This window comes from Artemia sp. Qi Xiang Cuo, chromosome 9, assembly GCF_049724085.1.
Source record: "Artemia sp. Qi Xiang Cuo chromosome 9, ASM4972408v1, whole genome shotgun sequence".
Taxonomy (NCBI): domain Eukaryota; kingdom Metazoa; phylum Arthropoda; class Branchiopoda; order Anostraca; family Artemiidae; genus Artemia; species Artemia sp. Qi Xiang Cuo.
The window spans coordinates 7,012,937-7,038,837 of NC_142802.1; the positions used below are offsets into that span (position 1 = coordinate 7,012,937).

The 25,901-nt window shown below is 34.4% G+C and overlaps 1 protein-coding gene across 5 annotated transcripts in view; it reads left to right on the plus strand.

Annotated features, from left to right (window-relative positions):
* Positions 1 to 25,901, plus strand: part of LOC148948272 (potassium voltage-gated channel subfamily KQT member 1-like) — a 420,960-nt gene that overhangs the window by 247,759 nt on the left and 147,300 nt on the right. For 3 of the 5 annotated variants that reach the window (XM_089093855.1, XM_089093854.1, XM_089093857.1), the window contains exons 7-9: positions 17,389 to 17,499; positions 23,504 to 23,688; positions 25,556 to 25,609. In XM_089093855.1, the coding sequence (XP_088949981.1) occupies positions 17,389 to 17,499; positions 23,504 to 23,688; positions 25,556 to 25,609 (350 nt within the window). The remainder of the gene's footprint in view (positions 1 to 17,388; positions 17,500 to 23,503; positions 23,689 to 25,555; positions 25,610 to 25,901) is intronic. The other 2 variants (XM_089093858.1, XM_089093856.1) reach the window with 1 other exon arrangement.

The window sequence follows — 25,901 nt, forward strand, 5'->3', positions numbered from 1 at the left end:
ACAGTTGCTATTGCCATGGACTTAGTGCATGCCGGACCAAGGTAATCTCTAAAACTCTTCGCGGAATTCCCAACAGAATCTGCTGTTTTTCTGCCCACTTCTGCAAAAAATGTTCCCAATGCATTTGCAACGTTATCTGGTCCTGTCACTGTCTCCCCATTGACAGATAATTTAGATGAAAGCTCAGGTGGGGGGTTGCAGGGACGTAGTATAGAGTTAACAACCTTCCATATTTTCCGAGAATTTTTTCCACTTTCAGCTGTTTTCCCACTAAAATAATCTCGTTTAGCTTTACGTAAAACTGATCGAAGACATTTTTTATATATTTCATATTTCTCCAGCGTTGCAATGCATGGGTCATTTGTGTAATCCATCCACAGTTTATTTTTCCTGTTAATACACTGGAGCAGTCTATGACTAATCCAAGAGCTTATGGGTTGATTTTACCGTCCCGTCTTCCTTGAACACTTTCCACAACGGTAATCTGTATATATTCTCATAAAAATGTTATGAAATTCCTAAAACCTGAATTAGCATCATCTGTATTCATAACACTTTCCCAGGATGTGCTCTCCAGATTTTGATTAAGAGTTTTCAAGTTCTCGTCATTCAATTTCCAGGTAGTGAACCCCTGCTTAATCGAAGCATTAGGCTTTGGATATTTATGCTGTATGTTGAAATTTGTAAGCAGAGGGAAGTGATCTGAAGTGTCGGATAGCAGAACTGAGGCTGATGTTGGAGGCAGAGTCGAAAAAATGTTGTCAATCAGTGAGTGGGAAGTGGCAGCTACTGTGGTTGGAATCGTCGTCGAGGGGTACATATTCGAAGCAGACATTATACTAAGCAGATCTGCCGCTCCGGAAGATAGAGGTAGAGCCAGATTGATGTTGAAGTCCCCCATTAAGATAGCTTCATTTCCTTGTTTCTCTAGATGATCCGATATTTGGCTTTGTTTTCCAAGAATGAAGAAACAGATCCTGCCGGTGGGCGGTATACTTCTCCAACTGTTAATTTCTTCTGTGAAGGCAAACATATTTCCAGGAAAAGTGATCCATACGGTCCTTCTATATTCCGGGTTAATTCTTTGTTAATGCATACCGAGTACTCTTGCCGTGTGTAAATAGCTAAATGCTGAGATGCTGAGCATCTCAGTTTTTTATTGTTTTAAAAAATAAAGTTGTGAGACAGAGTCAAACTTTAGCGTAAAGAGCGAGGCGCTGAGGAGGGGACAGCCCCTTTCATATAGGGAATAATTTCTGTTCGTTTTAAATTTTAATGTCGCTCCTTACTCTTAGTTTTAAAAAACTTGTTTTTTTTATATTTAATTTCTGATCGTTTTTAGTTAATGTAGTTTTTATTTGCATACAAATTTTAATTTTCTTTTGCTATATTGGTGTCTTTACAAATTAACTTATGTAACTAACTTCTATATTCGTGTATTTTTCTTCTGGCAAAATGTACAAAGTTGCAGATTTTTGCAGATATGAGCTTGATACCTATGTAATAGGGTTTTCTGATACGCTGAATATGACGGTGTGAATTTCATTAAAATTCATTCAATTGTAGGGGATGTTTCCCCCCTCTTTAAAAAATTGAGTAAATTTTCTCAGGCTCGTAGCTTTTGATGAGTAATACTAAACTTAATAAAATTTATATATTTAGAATCAGCATTATAAACACATTTTTTTTATACATTTATTGACATCAAAATTCCGTTTTTAAAAGTTTCAATTACTATTCAGCCGTATCGCTTGTTTTTTTATTGTTTTTTTTATTACGTATATGTTATTACGTATATGAGGGGGTTCTCCCCTTAGTCAATACCACGCTCTTTAGGTTAAAAGTTAAAAAAAATTTTGATTCACAAACCCCTGAATCACAAAGGCCGTTTAATTAGAATAGATATCTCTTTTCAAAGCACTAAAAAAAACTGTAGCGTAAAAAGTGAGGTATTGACGTGGGGGAGAACCCCCTCACATACGTTATAATTTCTGTTCGTTTTAAGTTCTAATGTTCCTTCTTACATTTCAGTTGAAAAAACTTGTTTTTTTTTATTTAATTTCTGATAGTTTTTTAAATAATGCTTGGAAATCCGGCACCCCCTTCATAGAAATGTTCCTTACCCCAAAGGAACATCCTCCACGGAAATATTCTCCAGAGTAACCCCCTCCTCTAGCCCCCCCCTCCAGAAAAAATCCTTCCTGAAAATGGCTGTATACTTCCCAATAACCAATAAATAATGCTGGCAAGTCCGGCGCCCCCTTCATGGCAATTTCCCTTCCCCCAAGAAAACTTCCTTCATGAACAGATCCTCCAACATAACCACCGACCCACCCTTCCCTCCCACAAACACAAAAAAAAACTCCTGAAAACTTCTGTATACTTACCAATAACCAATCCTATATTTTAACATTGGGTAAAGTTCATAACTTTTAGCCCTCCCTCTGGGAACTTCAGGGGATTAAGTCATCCTAAAAGACATATTTATCATATTTTCGACCATGCTGAACAAAATGGCTATCTCAAAATTTCGATCGGGTGACTTTGAGGAAAAAATAAGTGTGGGAGGGGGCCTAGTTGCCCTCCATTTTTTTAGTCACTTAAAAAGGGCACTAGAACTTTTAATTTCCGTTCCAAAGAGCCCTCCCACGATATTTTAGGACCACTGGGTCGATATGATCACCCCTGGGGAAAAAAAAAACAAAAAAAAACAACATATAAACACGCATCCGTGATCTTTCTTCTAGCAAAAAATGTAAAATTCCACATTTTTGTTGATAGTAGCTTCAAAAATATACAGTAAGGTTATCTGATGCGCTGAATGTTATGGTGTGATTTTCATTAAGGCTCTATAATCTTTAGGGTGTCTTTCACCCTTTTTTCGAAAATCAGCCAAACTTTCTCAGGCGCGTAACTTTTGCTGGGAATTACTAAACTTGATGACATTTATATATTTGAAATCAGCATTGAAATCCGATTCTTTTGATGTATCTATTGGTATCAAAAACCCGTTTTCTAGAGTTTTGGTTACCATTGAGCCGGGTCGCTCCTTACTTACAATTCGTTACCACGAACTGTTTGATAGATGTGTTTGCTCTGAACTCTGAAATAAGACTGAAATGCAGGGGTGGATCCAGGACTTTATTTTTTTTGGGGGGGGAGGAGGGGGGTGCAAAATAGGTTGATCCGATAAAATTGCGTTAGGACCAAGTTTAATTAACGGAAACTTGCGTTAATTAAGTAAATTTTATTACTTTAGATGACGTTAGGGGGGCGCGCGCCCCCTAGTGCTGTAGGGTGAGGGATAAGTTACCCGTGGGATGTTTAACATTCCAAATTTTAAATTGCAACCTAATTTTTTGATTTTGAGGTTTTTTTTTACATAGTGAATAAGATCTATGGTGCCCGGTTCCATACTTGGGACAAAATGGGTAGTTGTCAAAAGAACATATTTTCTTGAAAACAAATTAATTTCACGACTTGAAAACTTGACAACACCTTCCTTGATTAATGCAGCTGATGCTAAGAAATTTTCGTTTCTGCACTGCAAAGTGTCAAGGAGTAAGAAGCAAATAAAAAAAATTGTCCCAAGTATGGATTCTTCTCCCTATTCTTATTTTTCGTCCATGCTGAACAAAATGGCTATCTCAAAATTTTGATCGGGTGACTTTTTAAAAAAAATGAGCATGGGAGGGGGCCTAGTTGCCCTCATTTTTGATCATTTAAAAAGTGCAATAGAACTTTTAATTTTCATTTGAATGAGCCCTCACGCAATTTTATAGGACCACAGGTTCGATACGATCACCCCTGGGGAAAATAAATAATAAAATAAACACGCATCCGTGATCTTTCTCCTGGTAAAAAAAAATACAAATTCCACATTTTTGCAGATAGGAACTTGAAACTTCTATACTAGGGTTCTCTGATATACTGAATCTGATGGTGTAATTTTCATTAAAGTTCTATGACTTTTAGGGGGTTTCTCCCCTTTTTTCGAAAACAAGGCAAATTTTCCCAGGCGCATAACTTTTGATGAGTAAGACTAAACTTTATTAGACCTAGGGGTATCCTAGGTCCCCTAGGTGTTTCCCTAGGAGTGATCGTTTCGACCCAGTGGGCCTATAACACCGAGATAGGGCTCATTCTAACGGGAATTAAAAGTTCTAGTGTCCTTTTAAAGTGACCAAAAAATTGGAGCAACTAGGCTTCTCCCACGCCAATTTTTTCCCAAAATCGTGATCAAAATTCTGAGATTGCTATTTTGTTCAGCATAGTTGAAGGCCTAATAACTATGTCTTTGGAGCTGACATGACCCCCTACAGCCCATGGGGAAAGGTATTTAATTTATAAAATATGCCCATTGTTTACGCATAGTATATGTTATTGGGAAGTATGTATACATTTTTCGGGTTGGGAGGGGAGGACGAAGTTTCTCCTGAGGGGACTTTGCACGAGGAGAATTTTCCATGGAGAGGAAATTTTCCAGGGGGTGAACTTTTCAGGGGATATTGTATACTCGGGGAATTTGCCAGAATTGCTATACGATATTTCTTTATGTGTCTTGCTTTCTCTTACCGACTCAATCTTAAAAAGGTTGAGGTGTTAAGGGTACTTGTCCGGGGTAAATTTTCACCAGGATTGAAATGTCCAGAGGACATTTTCGTGGAGATGGGATTTTTCCGTGGAAGTGGCACCAGATTTCCAGGCGTTATTTAAAAAACGGTCAGAAATTAAATAAGAAAAACACGTGGTTTTCAACTGAAAGTAAGGAGCAACATTAAAACTTAAAACGAACAGAAATTATTGCGTTCATGAGGGTGGTTACCCTTTCTCAACACCTCAATCTTTACGCTAAGTTTAAATTTTTTTCAAATTCTTTAAAAAACAACTCCTGAAATACAAGGGTAGTTTAATCAGAACAATATGTAACCTTTTTAAGAGTGCCGAGAAACTTTAGCGTGAAGAGCGAAGTGTTGAAGAGGGGGCAACCACCCTCATGTACGTAATAATTTCTGTTCGTTTTAAGTTTTAATGTGGCTCCTTACTTTCAGTTGAAAAAACTTGTTTTTTTATTTAATTTTGAGTCAAGAAGTACTGTTTGAACCATCTATAGGGAGAGTATAGCATCTTCATCAATATTGTACTATTTCATACTTCATAGTATCTTTATTATAAACCCACATTTTAAGTTGAAAATGTATGTTAAACCCTTTACAAGGAGAACGTCGCATCTTACCATCACCAAAATCATTATCATCGCCGTTATCGTCATCAAGGTCGCCACAACTATTCTCGTAATTACCACCATCAGAACCACCACCACCACTACCATCATCCTCGTCTTGGTCATCCTTATCGCTAGCTATCCTTACAACTTACATCCTTATGGTTATTATCATCACCTCCGTTACCAAAATGTACATATTTCAAACAAAATACTTCTTCACATTTCACCCTTTTCTTAACGTTTAAAGAGACAAATGAGACAGAAATTTCTTAAAAACTTTAAATAAGCTTTATTCATTTTTACTCAAACAGAGATCCATTAGTAATCTTAAGTTTGAAGTCAAACAGAATTATTAAACTTTCAGAAGTAGTCTCTATGATTTTGTTTAAGCTACCACTAAAGACCTGTAGATCAGTCTCTTCATCATCATATCCATTATCATCACCATCCTTATTAAAATTTCTTCATCATAATAATCATAATTATTACCATCATCATTAACAGCCTCTCATCATAATAATCATAATTATTACCACCATCATCAACATCATCATTAGCATCACCTCGTCATAATAATTATAATTATTACCATCAGCATCACCCTCATTATTAGCATCACCTCATCATAACAATCATAATTATTACTATCATCATCACAATCACTATCATTATTATTTCAAAAGAAACACTGCCCGTTTCCTTTTTTCCCCGCCGTCCTTGAATCACCTTCTTCCGTATTGCCACCACAATGACCTCTGTCATTATTAGTATCCTCAAATGCACCACTCATCCTCATGATCAACGTTACACTCACTATGATCCACATGGTCGTTATATGAATATTTCCAACAAATTACGTTTTCAACTTTCTACTTTTTTATATATTCAACGAGGGAAATGAGACATAAGAATGAAGACGAAGCTTCAATAGAGCGTGAATGATTCTTCCTCAAACAGAAGTCCATTAGCAATATTTAGTTTGAAGATAAACAGACTTATCGATCCTATTCTCTGCTATTTTGTGTAATGTTATATAACTTCCAAAATACGTTCTGGGTAAATCTAGAATACTAGAAGTTTAACCTTGGGCTTAGAAACAAAGAATAAACAGTAAAACAATAGTAAGGGATTATCCCAAAATATTAACAAAACTGAATGTATCAAACATTTTGTGGTAACAAAATGTACGTAAGGAGCAGCCCGACTCAATAATAACCGAAACTCTAAAAAACGGATACCAATTTGGCATAATTTGATACCAACAGTTCTTATGCTGATTTCAAATATATAAGTTTCATTTAGTTTAGTCTTACCCTTCAAAAGTTACGAGCCTGAAAAAAATTGCCTTATTTTCAAAAAAAAGGAGGTAACACCCCCTGAAAGTCATAGAATCTTAATTGAAATCATGCTATCAGATTAAGCGTTTCAGAGAACCCCACTGTAAAGGTTTCAAGCTTCTATCAGCAAAAATGTGGAATTTGGAATTTTTGCCAGAGGAAAGATCGCTGATGTGTGTTTATTTGTTGTTGTTTTTTTGTTTGTTTCTTTTTCCTAGGGGTAGCGGTATCTATCCAGTGGTCCAGGAATATCGCGAGAGGGGCTCATTCGAACGGTAATTAAAAGTTATAGTGCCCTTTTTAAATAACCAAAAATATTGAAGGAAAACTAAGCCCCCTTCCGCGCTCATTTTTTCTCAAAGTCACCCGATCAACATTTTGAGATGGCCATTTTGTTTAGCATAGTCAAAAATCTAATAACTATTTCTTTGAGGATGACGCAATCCCTCGCAGTCCCCGGGGTAAGGGCTGCAACTTATGAACTGTGCCCATTTTTACATATAGTATTAGTTATTGGGAAGTATATAGACGTTTCCAGGAGGGATTTTTTCTGGTCGGGGGGGGGGGGGATTACGTGGGAGGACCTTTCAATGGAGGGTGTTTTCATTGGAGAAGGGAAATTTCTATGAAGGGGTTGCCGGATTTCCCAGCATTATTTAAAAAACGATCAGGCATTGAACAAAAAAACAAGTTTTTTTTCAACTGAAAGTAAGGAGCTACATTAAAACTTAAAACGAACAGAAATAATTACGTATATGAGGGGGGTTTCTCCCTAGTCAATACCTCGCTCATTAAACTAAGTTTTTTAGTGCTTTCAAATAGCTATCTATTCTAGTTAAACGGCCTTTGTGATTTAGGGGTCATTCTTAAAGAATCGGAATAAATTTCAAACTTTAGCGTAAAGAGCGAGGTATTGACTAGGGGAAAACCCTCCTCATATACATAGCAATTTCTGTTCGTTTTAAGTTTTAATGGTACTCCTTACTTCCAGTTGAAAATAATTTATTTTTTTTATTTAATTTATTTTAGATGAAAATTTCTCGGCATCAAATGAAACATTATATCTAGAATACAAAGGAAAATAAACTGAAAATAAGGAGAATATGAAACAAATAGAATTTTAACAGCAATAGACTATAGTCGAAAGGAAACTATGGGTATAGCAGGGAAAAACGATTAACCAGTCTTACCAGAAGGCTAGTATAACAAAGTGCAGCGCTAAAAGCAAAGCTACTCTGAAAGCACCATTTTATGAGCAAAGACATGCCGAATGTAGAACTGAAGGAGAAATCAAAATCACTTCGGAAAATGTAACGATTTAAACTATTAAGCATATACACAACCATCTAAAAGAAAAGAACCCGAACGATGGAAATGTGCCATATTTGGCAACACCTTTTTGAGCCTTATAATCATTAGGCATAACTTATCAAACAGTTCGTGGTAACGAACTGTAAGTAAGGAGCGACCCGGCTCAATGGTAACCGAAACACTAAAAACGGAATTTTGGTACCAATAGATACATCAAAAGAATCAAATTTTAATTCTGATTTCAAAAATATAAGTTTCATCAAGTTTAATCTTACCCATCAAAAGTTACGCGCCTGAGAAAATTTGGCTGATTTTCGAAAAAAGGGGGAAAGATCCCCTAAATACTATAGAACCTGAATGAAATTCACGTCATCATATTCAGCGTATCAGATAACACTACTGTAGAGGTTTCAAGCACCTATCTACAAAAATATGGAATTTTCCATTTTTTGCCAGAAGAAAGATCACGGATGCGTGTTTATTTGTTTGTTTTTTTTTCTTTTCCCCAGTGGTAATCGTACTGACTCAGTGATCCTAGAATATCGTAGGAGGGCTCATTGGAACGGAAATTAAAAGTTCTAGTGCCCTTTTTAAGTGACAAAAAAAAATGGAGAGCAGCTAGGCCCCCTCCCACGCTCATTTTTTTCTCAAAGTCACCCAATTAAAATTTTGAGATAGCCGTTGAGTTCAGCATAGTCGAAAATCTAATAAATATGTCTTTTACGATGACTTAATCCCCCACAGTTCCCAGGGGAAGGGCTGCAAGTTATGAACTTTGCCCATTGCTTACATATTGTATTGGTTATTGGAAAGTATACAGACATTTTCAGGAAGAATTTTTTTCTGGTGGGGGGGGGGAGGGGGCTGGAGGAGGGGTTACTCGGGAGAATCTTTCCGTGGAGGATCTTTCTTTGGGGTATGCGACATTTCTATGAAGGGGGCGCCGGATTTCCAAGCATTATTTAAAAAACGATCAGAAATTAAATTAAAAAAAACAAGTACTTTCAACTGAAAGTAAGAAGCAACATTAGAACTTAAAACGAACAGAAATTATTACGTATATGAGAGGGGTCTCCCCCAAGTCAATACTTCGCTCTTTACTCTAAAGTTTTTTTTTTAGTGCTTTCAATAGAGCTATGTAATCACACTACCAAGCCTGGTTTTTCAAGGTGTGTTTGCATTAAATTTTTTTTTTACTTGAAACTTAAAGTTTGTGGTCTATAATAAATGGAGAACATCATGCGCGCTACAACATAAAATTACTAAAAAAAAAACAATAAAAAAAAACAAGCGAGGCGGCTAAATATTACTCGAAACTTTTAAAAATATAAAATTGAAGTAGATAAATTTATCGAAAGAGTGTTATCGTTGCGCTGATTATAAATATATAAATTTGATTAAGTTCAGTATTACTCATCAAAGGCTACGAGCCTCAGAAAACTCACCTGATTTTTTAAAGAGGGGGGACACATCCCCTAAAAGTGAAAAATTTTTAATGAAAATCACACCGTCCGATTCAGCGTATCAGAAAACCCTATAACATAGGTTTCAAGCTCATATCTGCAAAAATCTGAAACTTTTTTTTTTGCTAAAAGAAAAATTCACGAATATAGAAGTTCGTTACGTTAGTTAATTTGTAAATTACGTCAGAACCAAATTTAGAGACAGCCATTTAGGAAAGGAAAAGTAAAATTTTTATGCAAATTTTGTTTACTTATTCAATGACGGCGAGCCAAAATAAAAGCTGCATTAACTAAAAAACGATCAGAAATTAAATAAAAAAAACAAGTTTTTTAAACTGAAAGTAAGGAGCGACATTAAAACTTAAAACGAACAGAAATTATTCCGTATATGAAAGGGGCTGTCCCCTCCTCAACGCCTTGCTCTTTATGCTAAAATTTGACTCTTTCTCATAACTCTATTTTTTAAAACAATATAAAACTTTAGCGTAAAGAGTGAGGTGTTGAGGAGGGGACAGCCCCTTTCATATACAGAATAATTTCTGTTCGTTTTAAGTTTTAATGTCGCTCCTTACTTTCAGTTTAAAAAACTTGTTTCTTTTATTTAATATCTACAAGGATATAAGGTTGCCTATTATAAGTTTATAAGTACCTATAAGGATAATTTAGGTATTCATTTGAGTGACCATCAATACAAACATGTGATTTGATCTCCTCTTTCTTGGCCTAAATTGGAATAATTGTTAAGTTCGGCTAGGATACATTTAATGCTTGAAGGATGAAAGGCTACTAAAAATTGAACTTTCATAGTCAATCCGGGATTAAAAGATAAGCAGCCCGTCCTCCAACGGGATAGGATGAGGTTGCAAAAAAAAGATTTAGAGACAGTGCTGATAGTCGGGTGTAAAGAGGGAGTCTCTGAACAGGGTGGAATGGAGGAGAAACATGGGCTGCCGTGGCGATCTGAGGTGGAGGGGAAAGGAAGTTTCAGTATCAACAGTAGTTTTGCGAGATCAAAAATTTATAGGCTGGAAATTTTGTAAATTTGTAGTATTTGGCATGAAAAGAATTTCTATCAGCGGTTGTACGAAAAAATACAGCATTTTTATTCAGCTGACTAGGAAACTCATTAAAGCTAAACACATTTAAGTCAAGTTCATCAGAACCCTATTCATTTTCCTGTTTATTGAATATTAGCGAGGAAATAGTGTCTCTATGATTTGTAATCAACCTGGAGGAGACTTTCCAATTTCCCTAAAAGCATGAAGCCAATTTTAGATTCTCTAGTTCCTATTGGCTATATTTAAAATTGTTTGAATGTAATATAAGGGTCAGAGCTAGGAACAAAAACTGGAAGTACGAAAATGTTTTTTTAGAACGCTCTTCTAATCTGCAGGATAAAAATCTTATCCGAAAATTTGTTTAAAATGACTAATATAAGTAATAAGTAAATAAATAAAATAATGATAAAAAAGTAAAAAAACAAATAAGTAACAGATAATTATGTAAATTAACGTTTAAAAGGTCCTTAAGTAGCCTCTAAGTTAGCCTCTAAGGTTTTAAAGGTCCTTAAGTAGCCTCTAGAAAACAAAATGCCAATTTAAAAGGACACTGATAGTGTTTTGCAGGTAATGATTTCAAAAGCTTTTAATATACAATTTAAATTCTCAATGAAACTAAATAAAAAACGAAAAGATTTCTTATGATCTTAACTGGAAATCCATTAGGCAGCTTACAAATATAACAAATTGATTTATGAGGCAACTTGTTGATCTCACCAACCAGATAATCAATAACAGGAAAAATAAATTTTAAATTGTGGCAACTCATTTTAATGCTATTCAAATAAAGAACTAATAAACCAGAATATAAGCTCGAGAAAAATCAAGCAATTACAGCTTATAGTATGAAGCATTTCAAATTAATAGGTGAATTCCTGAAGTTAGACTGTAGTCCCAACACTATCTGGATACCTTCACTTCAGAATAAAAAAATAAAAAAATTACGATCTACAGGTCTTGCCAAATTAAGTAAATTTGATTCTAAAATGATTTACTAGTCTACCGTAAAAAAAAAATCCTAAAACTGTTTATATATGTATTCTACAAAGTAATATAATGTTTTGTGTTTTTAGTGAAGCGCTAGTTATTAAGAATTGTTCAAATTTAGGGAGATATCCTGAGTCAGTTTCTGTGAGCTAGAATCATACATATATTTTACAGAGACAACAAAGGAATATTTTTTTTTAAGTTCAGTTTTCGCTCTTTACTTCTATCAGAAAAACCTTCATTTTTAATAATTTTAACAGGAAACTCGCAACTATAAATAAAAAATCACAAAACAAAATTTTTTTTTGTAGACTACCAAGCTAATTTGCCGAATAAAAACCTTAGACGAAATTTTTTTCAAAATAAGCAATATAAATAATAAGTTATTATAAATAAGCCAATAAATAATTACGAATTAACGAGTAAATAAATAAACAAGCAATAAAACAAGCAGTTAGAATCATCCTGTAAAAAAAAAACACTTTGATGAACGAGCTTTAATATACGTGTGTTCATGTATCTCTGGTTGTGAAATTGCATCAAAGAAAAAACATGTTTTTCGAATAAAACTAACGAAAAACACTAAAACTTAAAATGAACAGAAATAATTTCATAATATATAAATATTACATAATTAATAATATTTGAAACCAATAGAAATTAAAATCTGTTTTAATGTTGCTCCTTACTTTCAGTCGAAAAAATACTTTTTTTGTTTAATTTCTGATTGTGTTGTAAATAATACCAGGACATCCAGCTCCCGCACCAGCCAAACAGGACATCCGCATTCCTTTTCGATATGATAAATTCCTCCATGGAAATATCTTCCACTGTACCCCCCCCCCCTACTCCGAAAAATATAAGTCCCAATAGCCAATTCTATGTGTAAACAATGGGCGAAGTTCATAGCTTGCAACCCCTCCCCGGGGGCTGCGTGGGGTCAAGTCATCCTCAAAGACAGTCAAAGATAGTTATTAGGTTTTTTGACTAGGCTGAACAAGATATCTATCTGAAACTAGCTGCTCCCCAATAGTTTTGGTCCCTTTAAAAGGGCACTAGAACTTTTGACTTCCGATCACATGAGCCCTCGTCTGATTTTCTTGGATCACTATTCTATACAATCACCCTTGGAAAAAAAAAAAAAAAAAAAAAAAAAAAAAAAAAAACTCCAGTAAACACACCTCCGTGATCTTGCTCCTGGTGGAAACTACCAAATTCCACATTTTTGTATATATCAGCCTGAAACCTCAACAGAAGGGTTCTCTGATATGCTGAATCTGATGGTGTTATTTTCATTAAGATCATTTGACGATTTGGGGGTGTTCTCCCCTTTTTAAATTTTGAATTTTCTCCGGTTCGTAAATTTTAATGGGTAACCATTAAACTTCCTGAATTTAAAAAAAATTTGAGTAGGCCTAAGCATCGAAATTTGATTATTTTAATGCATCCATTGTGATCAAGACTCTGTTTTTTAGAGTTTCGATTATTAATGAGCTGCATTGCTTCTTACATACAGTTTGTTACCACGAACTGTTTGACTCAATATCAAGAAAAAACCACTAAAACTAATCACAGTGGAATAGGTTTTGAAAAAAAAACTTTTTGGTATTTTTCATTTAATCAGTTAAAAATAATCCCTTCCCCAGATTTAAAAAAATATTTTTGCCGACCTCTACTTTTCATGAACTGACGCAATTGCAGAATGCCATCACCCACGATACCCCACTCTTTACCGTACAGGCTCATTGGTGAATTTATAGAAGATTTTTAGAGCTTAATGTGAACAGCTAGCTGGTAATTCCAATTATGATGCTTACCGATTGCCTTTCAGAACATTTGATCTAAAATAACATCAAATAAAAAAAAATCAATGATCATAAGGAGTAACATTAAAACTTAAAACGAACAGAAAATATTCCACATATGAAGGGTGCCGCCCCTTCCTCAACCCTTGCTCTTTAAACTGGTATGTTAGTTTTCTTAGCACTTTAAAAAGGCTTCTTATTCTTGTAAAACGGATTATGTGTTTCAGGAGTGATTCTGGAAGAATTAGGCCAAAAAGTCAAACTCTAGCGTAAATATTAACAGTCGAGGAAGGTCTCATATACGGAATAATATCTGTTGGTTTAAAGTTTTAATGTTGCTCTTAACTTTCAGTCGGAAAAAATTTCTTTAATTTAATTTTTGATTGTTTTTCAAAACAAATCTGCCACCCCACTCTGTGAAAGATTACCCTGAAAACTCCCTCCCTTAGGAAAAATTGCTCCCGCAGAAAATTTCCACGGAGAACTTGCCCCTGCTTAAATCCCCTCCCTGTGGAAATTTTATCATTTTAATTTTTTTCCTTTGGATTCTTGTGTTATCTTTATTTAACTCCTGATCGTTTTTTCATATCTTTCCGAGAATTCTCATCCCCCGCCCGTCATTAAGAATTTCCCCTGGAAAATACCCCCCCCCCATGTAAAAGTTCCCCTCAAAAAATGTCTTTGTATTTTCCAATAGCATATACTGTATGGGTAAATTACGTAGCTTACAGCCTTTTTTCCCCTCCCCCGGTGTAAAATTTCCCCTGAAAAATTCCCACCGGAAACTTTCATTCCCACGGAAAAATCCCCCCCTGGGATAATTCCACTCTGCAGAAAATTCCCCAAAAAATTTCCATGTTTGACTACCATGGAAACCAGGGGCAAACGTCAGTCTAGGATGGGACCTAGTTGCCCTTTTATTATCTTTAACTTTTGAACAGAGGGCTAGAACTCGGGACTTCCATTGAAATAATCCCCGTCCTAAACTCTCATGATCATTGGTTCTATACGATTACCTTTCGTCAGATATTTTTGTTAGAAAAAAATCAAAGAGCGAAAAAGAAAACACATAAGCGCATACTCATGAAATGAAATACAATAAATGTTTTATCTAAAAGGTTTGAAAATTCTTTTAGGGACTCATGGACATTCAAAATTTGGTGGTGCAGTTTTAGTTAAGACTGCACCAGGTGGTGCAGTAAGTTGGTGCAGTTTTAATCATTTTAGGGGTTTTTCCTTGATTTTCAGAAAAGTTTAAAAGTTTCTCACGATGAACCTTTGGATAGACACCTTTAAACCTTTCAAATACTAAAGATTTAAATAACTATTAAAAGCATAGAATTTTTATGTTTTTTTTCTTATTTACCAAAATTCCCTTTAAAAGATCTTTGTTATATTTTGAGCCACCGTGAGAATCATATTATTTTTATAAACACTTTTCTTTTAGACAAATTCCTTTTCAAATTTTCTTTCACTGTTCTCACGAGTCACTCTTTACTTACAGCTCGTTGCCATGAATTATATGGTATTCTCACATTTTATAATCCATGCAAACATGTAGGATGTTTATTGGAAAACGGTCTTTATAAATAACAAAAACAATACTATACTTTTAAACAAATGGAAAGTCTTGATAATCTTTTGGAAAATGTTAAGAGAAATATAAAAAAAGTATTGTTTATATTTAATAAGATGAAAATATCTCACATTAAAAAGAAAATCTTACATAAAAACAAAAATAAAACAAACAAAAAATACCTTCTCTCTGTGTGTTATTAAAAGTTGTCCCGGGTCCCTTTCGACTTTGATCATATTCAAAGTAACTGAAAATTGAAGAACCACTAGGAAAAAAAGGAATTTTCTTTGTTTTCCATCTGAAATATAACTCTTTAACACATGGTAGAATTAATTTTAATTAAAACTGTTCCTCTTCGTATTTCCCCAGAAATTTCTTGCTCTTAGGAGTTCTTCTCTCACTTTCCAGAATATACACCGTAAGATATTTTGTTAATTTAGAAACAGTGTCTAGACAACAATGTAAATACTCTTTCGCTTCTTCGGAAATCCGAAGGCCTTTTTTTCTCTCCTAGATGATAATACCGATTTTTAACTAGCATTTTACTACAGAATTTTATAAGCTACTGATTTACGCGTATTTCACACTGCGTACCTATGCTATGTGGTACACTTACGTTACGCTAAGTATAACTTTTATCCCTTACACAGGTCCTTTTACACTAGGCTACGCAAAATCCATAAAACCACCATAATCATCGCCTGTCATCACAATCGTCATAACAAAATTTTTCTGAAATTAAAATGAATGTAAAATTTTATTTGTTGCTATTGTGTTGAAAAGGGAACGAAGCGTTATAAATATAAAATTTAGCATTATAAGTTAAATTAAAATTTAAATCAGTTCAAATTAAGACTTGAGACTGCGATAATTTCGGAAACTACACTGCCTTTCCATGACGATAAAATAAAACTTCAAAATAGGGATAAAATCCTTTTTAATAGACAGTGTATCACAAAAAATACCAGATATTTCGGTCACATATACAGTGACCGTCATCAGTAGTAAAACTACTGATGACGGTCACTGTATATGTGACCGAAATATCTGGTATTTTTTTGTGAATTTTCTATACACTGTCTATTAAAAAGGATTTTATCCCTATTTTGAACTTTTATTTTATCGTCTTGAGACTGCCCTTTCTATGTCGTAAGTTCGAGTTAAAGTGGCCTTTGATATTTTGTTCATTTGGAAGTTGATATTTTGTCAATTTCATTTGCCCTCATCAATGCTGTGTATGAAAAGAGTGAATTCTGCACTAAGACGCTCGATGGTAATACACAATTTTTTCGTGTCCTAACAGAAGTATAGCAGGGTTGCAATTGTCGCAGGTGGTTTTCACAATATCGATTGACTACATCCTCAGGTGCAGCGAACCAGGTGGCATCCAGATTCACCCTGCACTTCTCCTGAGGGATGTAGACTTCACTGATGATATCTCAATGATAGAGCAGGGTTGCCAGCTGCGAGTCTAAAAAGAGTGCAAATCCAGATAAAAAAGAGTGATCTTTGCTCGAAAAGAGTGCAAGTCAAAAAATTTGCGCGCCCTTCTCTCTGAGGTAAAAAATAGTGCATTTCACACTGTGCAAGTTGGCAACCCTGTGCTAGAGTCCTAAAAAAGTGACTTCAAGAATTACTGGATGGGCTGAGAGAAAGAGCCGATCAAGTCGGTCTGACAGTAATCGCTGAAAAGACCAAATGCAGGGCTGCCTCTGACTCTTCCTTAAATATCAAATGTGTGAACAGGATGTCAAACAAGTATTCTGGTTTAAATCCTTAAGGACTATAATTGAAAATTCTGACTTAAAGTCAAAAGAAGTTTCAGTGGGAATCGGACAGGAAACTAGCACCTTTAACAGACTTCGAAAAATATGGTGATCCCAAAAGCTATCTCTCCGATTGCAGCTTCTGGTTTTTGACAGCAAAGTGCTACCTAATCTCCTTTATACTTCAGAGACATGGCAACTAAACCAAAAGCAAGAAAGACAAATTCAAGGGTTTGTAGATACGATATCTGCTACCATCTGCTACCAGACTGACCTGCTCAGTCTTAACACTTTTATCCAGCCCGAGTGTGAGGACATGGCAGCTGATGCAAACCAACGGGATGTTAGGAGGCTCTTTCTCAGTGCCCCTGACGACACAAGTGGAACAAAGGTCTAAGGTATTCTAGATAACAATACAAATATCCATTCACTTCTTTTCTGGGAGACCGAAGACTTTTTTATGGTAAAATAGATTCTTAAATATTATTCTCTGTGCTAACTCACAAGAGACAGATTTACCTTATTTACAGATCCGAAACAGCAGAATATTTTTAAGAACCCTGCTAAATAAGGTGCATGGCTCGCTTAATAGAAATGTTGCTGAATTTTTTTTATTATTATTAAGGTTTTTATTGAAGTTAACAGAACGTTCAAGTATGGAATTGTTAAATCGCAACTTTCTACGGTTGTAAAAATAATTTGGTTTTGTAAGATTTCATATACTTTTCATTTCTCAGAATGTTGTTATGCTTTATATATTTATACTTCATTTGTCCCTGTTGCGTTCTTTTTCTTTGAAGGAAGCAGGTATCTCTGGGCATTGCTCTATCTCATTTTCACTTTATTTTCTCATTCCAGATAACACTTTGCACAGTCGGATATGGTGACGTTATGCCTATCACGTGGCAGGGTAAACTTATTGCCTCAGCGTGTGCTATAATGGGAATTTCATTTTTTGCACTTCCAGCTGTAAGTCCTCATTTTTATATTTATTATTTTTATAAACTACCCGTCCAAAAAAAAAAACAAATATGAAAAGAACGGAGCGAAAACGGAAAACCAAAGACAAAACTAAGAAAAAAAAGCAAAAAGCGAAAATTTACATTATCAAAACAACGACAGCAGACGTCAATTGTAGGCTAATACAAGAAAAGAAAGAAAGAAAGAAAATTGAAAAATCAAATACAAATCAGGTAAGAACTCTAAACCTGGGTGATCTGCTTTTTTCTTCTTATACTTATTGTTTTTCCTTGTTTCTTTGTGGTGTTTAGTATTTTGCTTGTGTTTTTCAGTTTTTGATATTCTATGCTGTATTTTGTAGACTAAACAGTGAAATACTCTGTACGGGTTTAATCACTGAATAAAATCATTCATTCATTGTCATCTTATGTTTATAACACAGCTTTGAAGCTGCGATTTTTGATTCAATTATTTTATGTTTATCAATCGATCTTGGGTTGCTTATCCATGGTGGTATGCAAGGTATTCGGCGAAACAGAAGAAGGTGGAACATATTTTTGCTTTATCAATTTTAGTGAAAATTCGAGAAAGGCATAACATAAACAATCTGAGGTATCGCAACGATGTTGTAAAGACTAGCGAGGTAGAAACAGCTGAAACGAAGTTTGTCGGGAACAGTTGACGCATAGAAGGCAAAATATTCGGTGAGAAGTACCCGAAGACTGCAAGCTTGACGCATACTGATGCCGATGAAGAGGTCAGGTATGAAAAAAGGGCCGTTCTTTTGAACTAAGATCTTACTCTAAGATCTCACATCTTTCTGCAAAGATTTTCGTTCTTCTAACTCATCTTTGTTCTAAGGTCTTTCAGCAGACTATTGTTAGCAAAAAGTGTGAAGGAGGCCATCTTTCTGCCACATAGAGCAATGATGAGAGAATTTTGATGATATACTCATTATTGTTTTTAGACCGCTGATCAGAGTAGAATGATAAAAGACGTTTGCAAAAGAACACTATAAGATGTAAGATCTTAGTGCTAAGATTTCACTTTTAAGCGTTCTTTTTTCAAAAGATGTAAGATCTTAGCACAAAGATGAGTAAAAGAACGGCCCTAAAGTCAACGGTCTTAATAAAGGACAGGACTACAGCCATGATGACTAATCATCGTGACAATTAAAAAGAACAACTTCTGTTTTTTCTTCTGAGTTTACTTCTAGGCCAAGATTACGGTTTTCATCAGTAAGATGAAACGGATATCTCAAATACGCTGTGCAGTCCGATTTGCGTTGAAGAATGTACTCTTTATGCTGATTTCAAAACATAAAATTCCTTAGTTTTAATTTACCCCTCAAGAGTTACAGGGTGCCAATGCATGAATTGTAGGGGCGGCAGTGGGGCATTTTTATTTTATTTTCAAAATTTGGACGAAAAGAAATGTTTTCAAAAAGCTCTGGAAAGGGGGTAATTTTTTTTGTTCTTTCGGTTTTTTTTAACGAAAATACCAAAAAAGGTATTTTTCAAAATCTAGAGGGGCCAAAATTCCATGTGAGATTATCTCCCTCCCCACAATTCACGTGTCTAAACAGTTATGTTTTTGTTTAGATTTGTCAAATTTATTTATTTCGTAATACGCCGAATATTGACCAAAACCTTAAATATTTGATCAATTGACTGGTTTGATTAGTTTAATGCACATACTAAAATTTAATATCAAAGATCTGTTCTATATAACTAGGACCAGAACATAAAAGATAAACAATAGGCCTGTAACTTTCAACATACTTTTAAAATTATCCGTTGATGGGATTTGAACTGACAACCTCCTCTCAACTATACAGGCAGATCTGACCACTGAGCTATGACAACCTATTGACTAATTCTCCACAGCAAGCTCCGCTTTTAATGCCCCTCTCCGGTCATAATAGTACTAATATAAGTTAAATATTGGGAATTTTCATCCATAATGAAAAAAACTGTATAAAAACACAAGCTTACTCGTTTATGTAGATTTCCAGTTTTCTTGGATTTAGTTTTTCATTTGTCATTAAAAATGTGCTATATATTATATTTGTTTCAATCTCTTTAGGGTATCAATCTTGGTAATAGCTTTTAACATCAGGCCTAGTAAAGAGCAAACAACGGCCCATAGTAAACTGCATTTTGAAAACGTCTTTCAAAAAATTGTCTCTTGAGAAAAATTTGTAATTTAACGCTAATTCAAGAACTATAACTGTTATTTCGATTCACATTAATTGCAAGAATAAATTTATGGGCATTTGGAAAAAAGATCAAAATCTTGTTAAAATAGAGGGAGATCAAAATAAGAAGTGCAACAATAAAATTACATTAAAAGTTTAATATGCTATAGAGAATTTGGTGGTAGGCCATTGACACTCATTGGTCTGAACTGCTTGCCTAAGTATCTGAGGGTCCATAGCCTTGGGTTTCACTCCCCACTGCATTCATAGCCCATTCCCACCAGATGAAATATCATTTTGGAGGGTTGCAGAATATGGGCTTATGTGATTGATCATATGCCAAAACCCCTTTGAGATATCATCATTGTCTATTGTTACATATACCATTGCATTACCCTGAAAATCTTGGGTTTGAATCTTGCATTGGTTTTGAAAATTAAGGTTTTTTAAAACTTTTGTTCCAAAACAAGTTTATATATCATTTGAAAACCCTTTTTAGATAAAAATGAAAAGAATTGGCTTAGAAAAGTAATTTCTTAATCCCCACCCCTCGTGGAAAACCTGATCATTCCCTAACGGATCATTTCTGGGTGTATCTGTAATTAACGTAACAATAATTTGTTTAAATCTTCGAAAACAGAACGCAAAAAAGAAGAGTGTAAAAGCAAAGAGAAAACAAAAAGCAAACTTATAAAAGGAGGCATACATGTATCAACACAAGAACACAAAACATAAAGTAAAAGTCATGTCAGCTCACATCAGACAAAGAAAATTCGAAAGACAACAGATACAAAGTCTGAATCTAGCAACTAAAGAATTAAGTGTCTCTTAAATTTAGGATTTCAATATTGTCTGATTCGTACCTATTTCAAATTGAAATCGGAATACGAATAAAATATTTCGCAATCTAAAGAAATTGGCTTCTGTTCAATGTTAAATGTATTAAAAGGGAGTCATTTAAAATATTTAAGTTATCTTCCAGTAATACTGAAGTATACTGTGGACGGTATTTTTCACTTTTTTTAACATAATTCTTTTTTAGTTGCAAATCCCGCATATTATAGAAAGATGAAAATTGAACAAAGGAGATTCCTTTGGTTTCAAAAGATTCCCCTAGCCAAGAAGTCGTAGAAAAAAATGTCACAATTTTGGAGATAGGATGAGCAATTCTCTTCTTCTGGAAAAAAAATGTTGGGAAATTACGAACCATCTAGAGTAATTTTGGGTCAATCCAAAACTATTCAATTAAAAGAAAGGAGTTCTTTTTCTTAACAAAAAAAAGTTGGCATTTTTTTTGCCAAAAAAAAAAGTTCATATTCATGCAGGTTCCTTGTTACTTTCTGACACATTCCATTATAAAAGAAAAAAAATCTACTCCAACTTGAACTAGCTGGCGTTCTTTTATCATTATAAATCGCATGACATCGTAATAAAAGCGACGTTTTGAGGTCACACACGTCTTATAAAGGTTAGACTTGCCAAAATTTCCTTCAGAATTATACCTTTTTTTCCTTTTACTACCACTATTGCTTTGGATATAGAGGATTAGTAAAAAGGTTGAAACGAGAAAATTTTATTGTAAGTTAAGTAAAACTAGTCCAGAACAGAAAAAGATCCTACAAGAGCTTAATAAGACAAGATGTTATTTTATTTAAGGAGTATAATAAGCTGTAGATAATTTTGAGAACCACGCTGCCCTTCTATTACGATAAATAAAAGTTCAAATAGGGATAAGGTGAGGAAATGATTAGGTAAAAGTGAAATTGTCCAGGGTTTCTGAAGATTACTGTTGGTAAAACGTAAGAAAATTTTTGTCTTCCATTCCTCAAGGGTAGCCTTTTTGACTTTAAGGAGAAATAACATATAAGATACTTTACCCTCAGTATACGGACCCTGCTAATTCCATATATAAGATGATAAACATAACGGATGAATTTGATTACATTTTTTTTCCCTGCAAACTAACAAATCTACCAAATTTTTCAAAATAGATTTCGCTGCTTTTTTTAAGGTAGCCTAAATAGAAATGTACGGATTTTGTAATTTGATTATTACGTCTCAAGTCTTATGTGCGAAATAAAACAGATTTGATAGAATTAAAAAAAAAGAGGAAAAACCTTCCGAACATTAAATTATACTTTTAGCACTTGTTATCGGTACAAACAGCGTAACAACATTATAGAAAATAAAATAGGCCTACTTAAAAATAGAATTCTTGTTTATATTTGAATTCTACGGCTTTTGGGTGTCTTCAACAAAGACAATTTATTAAACCACATTGGATTGCTATAACATAACGAAAGAAAATGATCAAAAATGGGCTTTTTAAAGGCCAACCGAAAATACTGAAGAAACGCACAAAGCGAATATTTCGAGACAACCACCGCCTCTCTTCTTCAGCGCGAAATACGATTGTAGTAGTATAAATGTAATTAATATTATAAATACTATAAATAATATAATACAATACTATAATTATAGCAGTAATTCGATGTAGAGGTAAGAGGGGTTATACATTTCTTTTAATGTATAAAACACTACAAGAAAGCATCCAATCAACTACAGGTTAAGCAATGATGAATTATTCTAAGATAGTGAATTTTCTTCTAAATAAATATTTTAGCAATACATCTAAGATCAATTACTGGCAAAGCACAGATAAATACAAAATTAGACTTACAATCAAATACGTGAATCTTGAAATTAAAAATTAAAACAGTCCTAGAATCAAGACTTCAATGACGTTCAACCAGGACTGAATTTTCGGTAAAAATTGTCAACGGAGGGGGTTGCATTTCCGGTATGATTTGAAAACAGTCAGAAGTTAAATTAAAACAAGTCTTTCTTCAAATGAAAGTGGTCTAAGGAGGGATTTTTCCAGGGAGAAGGGATTTTACGTGGGAGGAACTTTTGTAGGAGTAAATTTCCATAGACGGGGGGGGGGTTGTATTTCGAGAATGTATTTGGAAAACGATCAGAAACTAAGTAAAAAAACAAGTTTCTCAACTGAAAGTAAGATGCAACCTTAAAACTTAAAACGAACAGAAATTGTTCCGTATGTGAGGGGAGCTGCCACCCTCCTCAATACCTCACTCTTTACGCTAAAGTTTGGTTTTTTGTCTCCATTCTTTAAGAACGAATCCTGAAACACAAGGCCTGTTTAGTTAGAATAAGAAGCTTTTTTAAGGTACAAAAAAACTTTAGCTCAAAGAGTGAGGGATTGGGGAGGGGGAAGCCCCGTTATATTCGGAATAATTTCTGTTCATTTTAAGTTTTAATATTACAACTTACTTTCAGTTGAAAAAATATTGTTTTTGTTTTATTTAACCTTTCAAAGGCTTAGTTGTCTGTGTGAATTAGCAGAAGGTTAAAATTTGAATTTTTACGGATGAAAAACCATTGCCAAATTTAACTAATCGGTTATACGTATTTATTTTCATGGCTCAGTGTGACAACACTAATGAAAATCTGATAGTGCTCTAAAATATGCATAGTTTTGAAATAAACTAAAGGAAATAATGTTTTTTCCGGTATCAAGAGATTTGACATATGTCTAGGGAACAAAAATGTATTTTATTTTGATTTTTTTGTGGAAAAAAGGGTCTTACTAAAAGAGGTAAAACAAATTAACAACAAAACCCAAAGTTTATAAGACTTGTATGGGTAAACATCACTCTTTACAAAACCTTACATACACCATTACTACCAGCCTTTAATCCCCCCTCCCAAAAATAAAATGCCTCGCTTGATGCCCTCGGTCTTTTGACACACCTCTGCTGTTTTATTTATTCTTGACTTTTCTTATGTTATTTTCAGGGTATCCTGGGATCAGGGTTTGCTTTGAAAGTTCAACAGCAGCAGCGTCAAAAACACATGATCAGACGTCGTCAGCCAGCGGCAACTCTAATCCAATCTGTATGGAGATGTTATGCTGCAGAAGAACACTCTGGGTGTGTTGCAACATGGAAAATTCATGAAATGCCTCTTCCAAGTCCTCCTGTGTAAGTTATTAACTAGTAAATTAATAGTGTTAAGCAGTTCTGGCTAATGGTACCTTCACACTACAGCGCAGAACCTTTCATAATAGCATAACTTCAGACTTTAAGTTACGTTACGTAATCTTATAGAGAAAGTTCTATCCATAAGGGAGACAGTTCCAAAAGACACGATTTCTGCATACATTTTTACGTTGCATAAGTTTATGCAATGTTGTGGAAACGTCAACACAGTAGGAACAGAGTGTAATTTCTGTATGTGTAACTAATGAATTTTGAAATAAACTAATAACATTTTCTTAGAAGGCCTTTCACACTTAATCGGGCCCTAAATCTCCAACTTCAATCTACGATTAGAAGTTTTAAATAGTTTACTTAGGATGATTGTTGTGATTTTGGAAGATAAATTTGACAGTTTTATGGATATTCGCGTTAGTCTAGTGTGAAACGACGTGTTTAAATGCGAAATGTTATGCTTAACGTAACGTAAATTAATCGTTTAACACAGAAATTGACGTGCTTAGTTCGAAAGACGCTTGATTTTTTAAAACGACCAGGCTGAGGAAAAACCTCCGTCAGTGTCACCATTTGAGAAAACGCCAGTGTGGTTATAACCCTTTAGCCTTTTATGGAAAATGCCACCCTTCTCCATAAGAATTTAATCTAAATTTGAAAAATTGAAAATCATTTTTATTTGAAAAGGGAAATACGTTTTCTCTCTTTTTGTCTCCGCCGCTTTTGTACCTACTTCTTTGCCTTGCCACCTTAAAAATAGTGGCATAGAGTGAAGAAGAACTCATCTCCTTTAAAGGAGGTGAATTTCCTTATCTCCTTAAAAGGAGGTGAAGGAGGTTTCGAATGTACTATAGCTTTGCCAACTCGTTTTATTATGGGTTCCTAGGAGTAATACTAAATGAGTACCCAAACGTAAAGCAGGCAACAATCTTCTCCTTAAAACGCTTAGTGACTTCGTCTTTAAAGATAGAGGGGGAGGGGGAGGACTGTTCTGTGGAAAGACCATTGATTGTGAGGGGAAGCAGCTCTTTCGTCCTTATATTCATTATATTATTAAATTGGATTGTTTAGATTTAACTGTTATAGTAGATATACATTTATTCAACGGGTTTGCCCAGTATATTGTCCTGGTAAAAGATTTGCAGTAGGAACAGAAAAAAAAACCACTTTCGGCTTATTGAAAATTATTGTTATCACATGCACACTAATGTCTAATGTCTTGAAGGGGGGGGGGGTACGTTTTTGTTTTTCAACCACTAGTTAGTTACACAACTGGTTTACTTGCCTCAAAGCTGTCGAGAATTAAATACAGACATTAAATTGAGGTTGTTTACTAGGCTGAAATATAAATAAAATGTTTACTAGGCTGTTTCTTTATTCTTTTATTCTTGTGTTGTTTTTTTATCGAGTATAACAGTTTTAATTGCTTATACAATGCATCCTCGATATACGTCCAGGCACGTATGCACAAACCGTCCCGACGGGGTTTGTGATATACTTCCCATAACGCAAGGTCTATTTAACATCATTTACTAGATTCCTGAATAATTTCGTGTTCCGCAGAAAATGTAAAATTAATTACTGAAGTTTTATATGAGCTAGAAAAAAAAGTTATGATTTTCTTATGGGTAAATATTCGATATAATAGTATACCTCTGGTTTTAGCTAAGACGCCCAGACATACAGAAAATAAAATCATTTTTTCCCATTTTCTTACGTTTAATTTGATCATCTTCTTTTGAGTCGATGTATTTTTCTGTTTCAAGGAAAAGAAATTTTATGAACTCAAATCATCAAGAGTCCACTAGATTTAAAGTTTTGATGTGTATATGTGATAATTTTATTTCCCTTTGGTTAGGAACGTATTGGAAGATCTGAAAGACATAAGGATCCATTTGTATCCACCAAATTTGTAAGTTTCTTGAGGCTGCGAATGGATTTTTTTTTCATAGTTTTGACTGAGCTTGCATCCTAGCATCCTATAGAGACCAAGAAATGAATTTTCTACTTCTTTTCAAATCAAACCTTTCTTTTTACCTTCGTTGAAACAAATGGATTTTTTTTTGTACATCAGAAACGAATTTTGAAATTTAAAAAATAAATTTTCGGAAACTTTATTGCTAGACAAGTTATGGCATGAAAAACAGTCAAAATACCACTAGTACAGAGAAACAATTAAATAAGACGGAAATCTACTGAAGTTT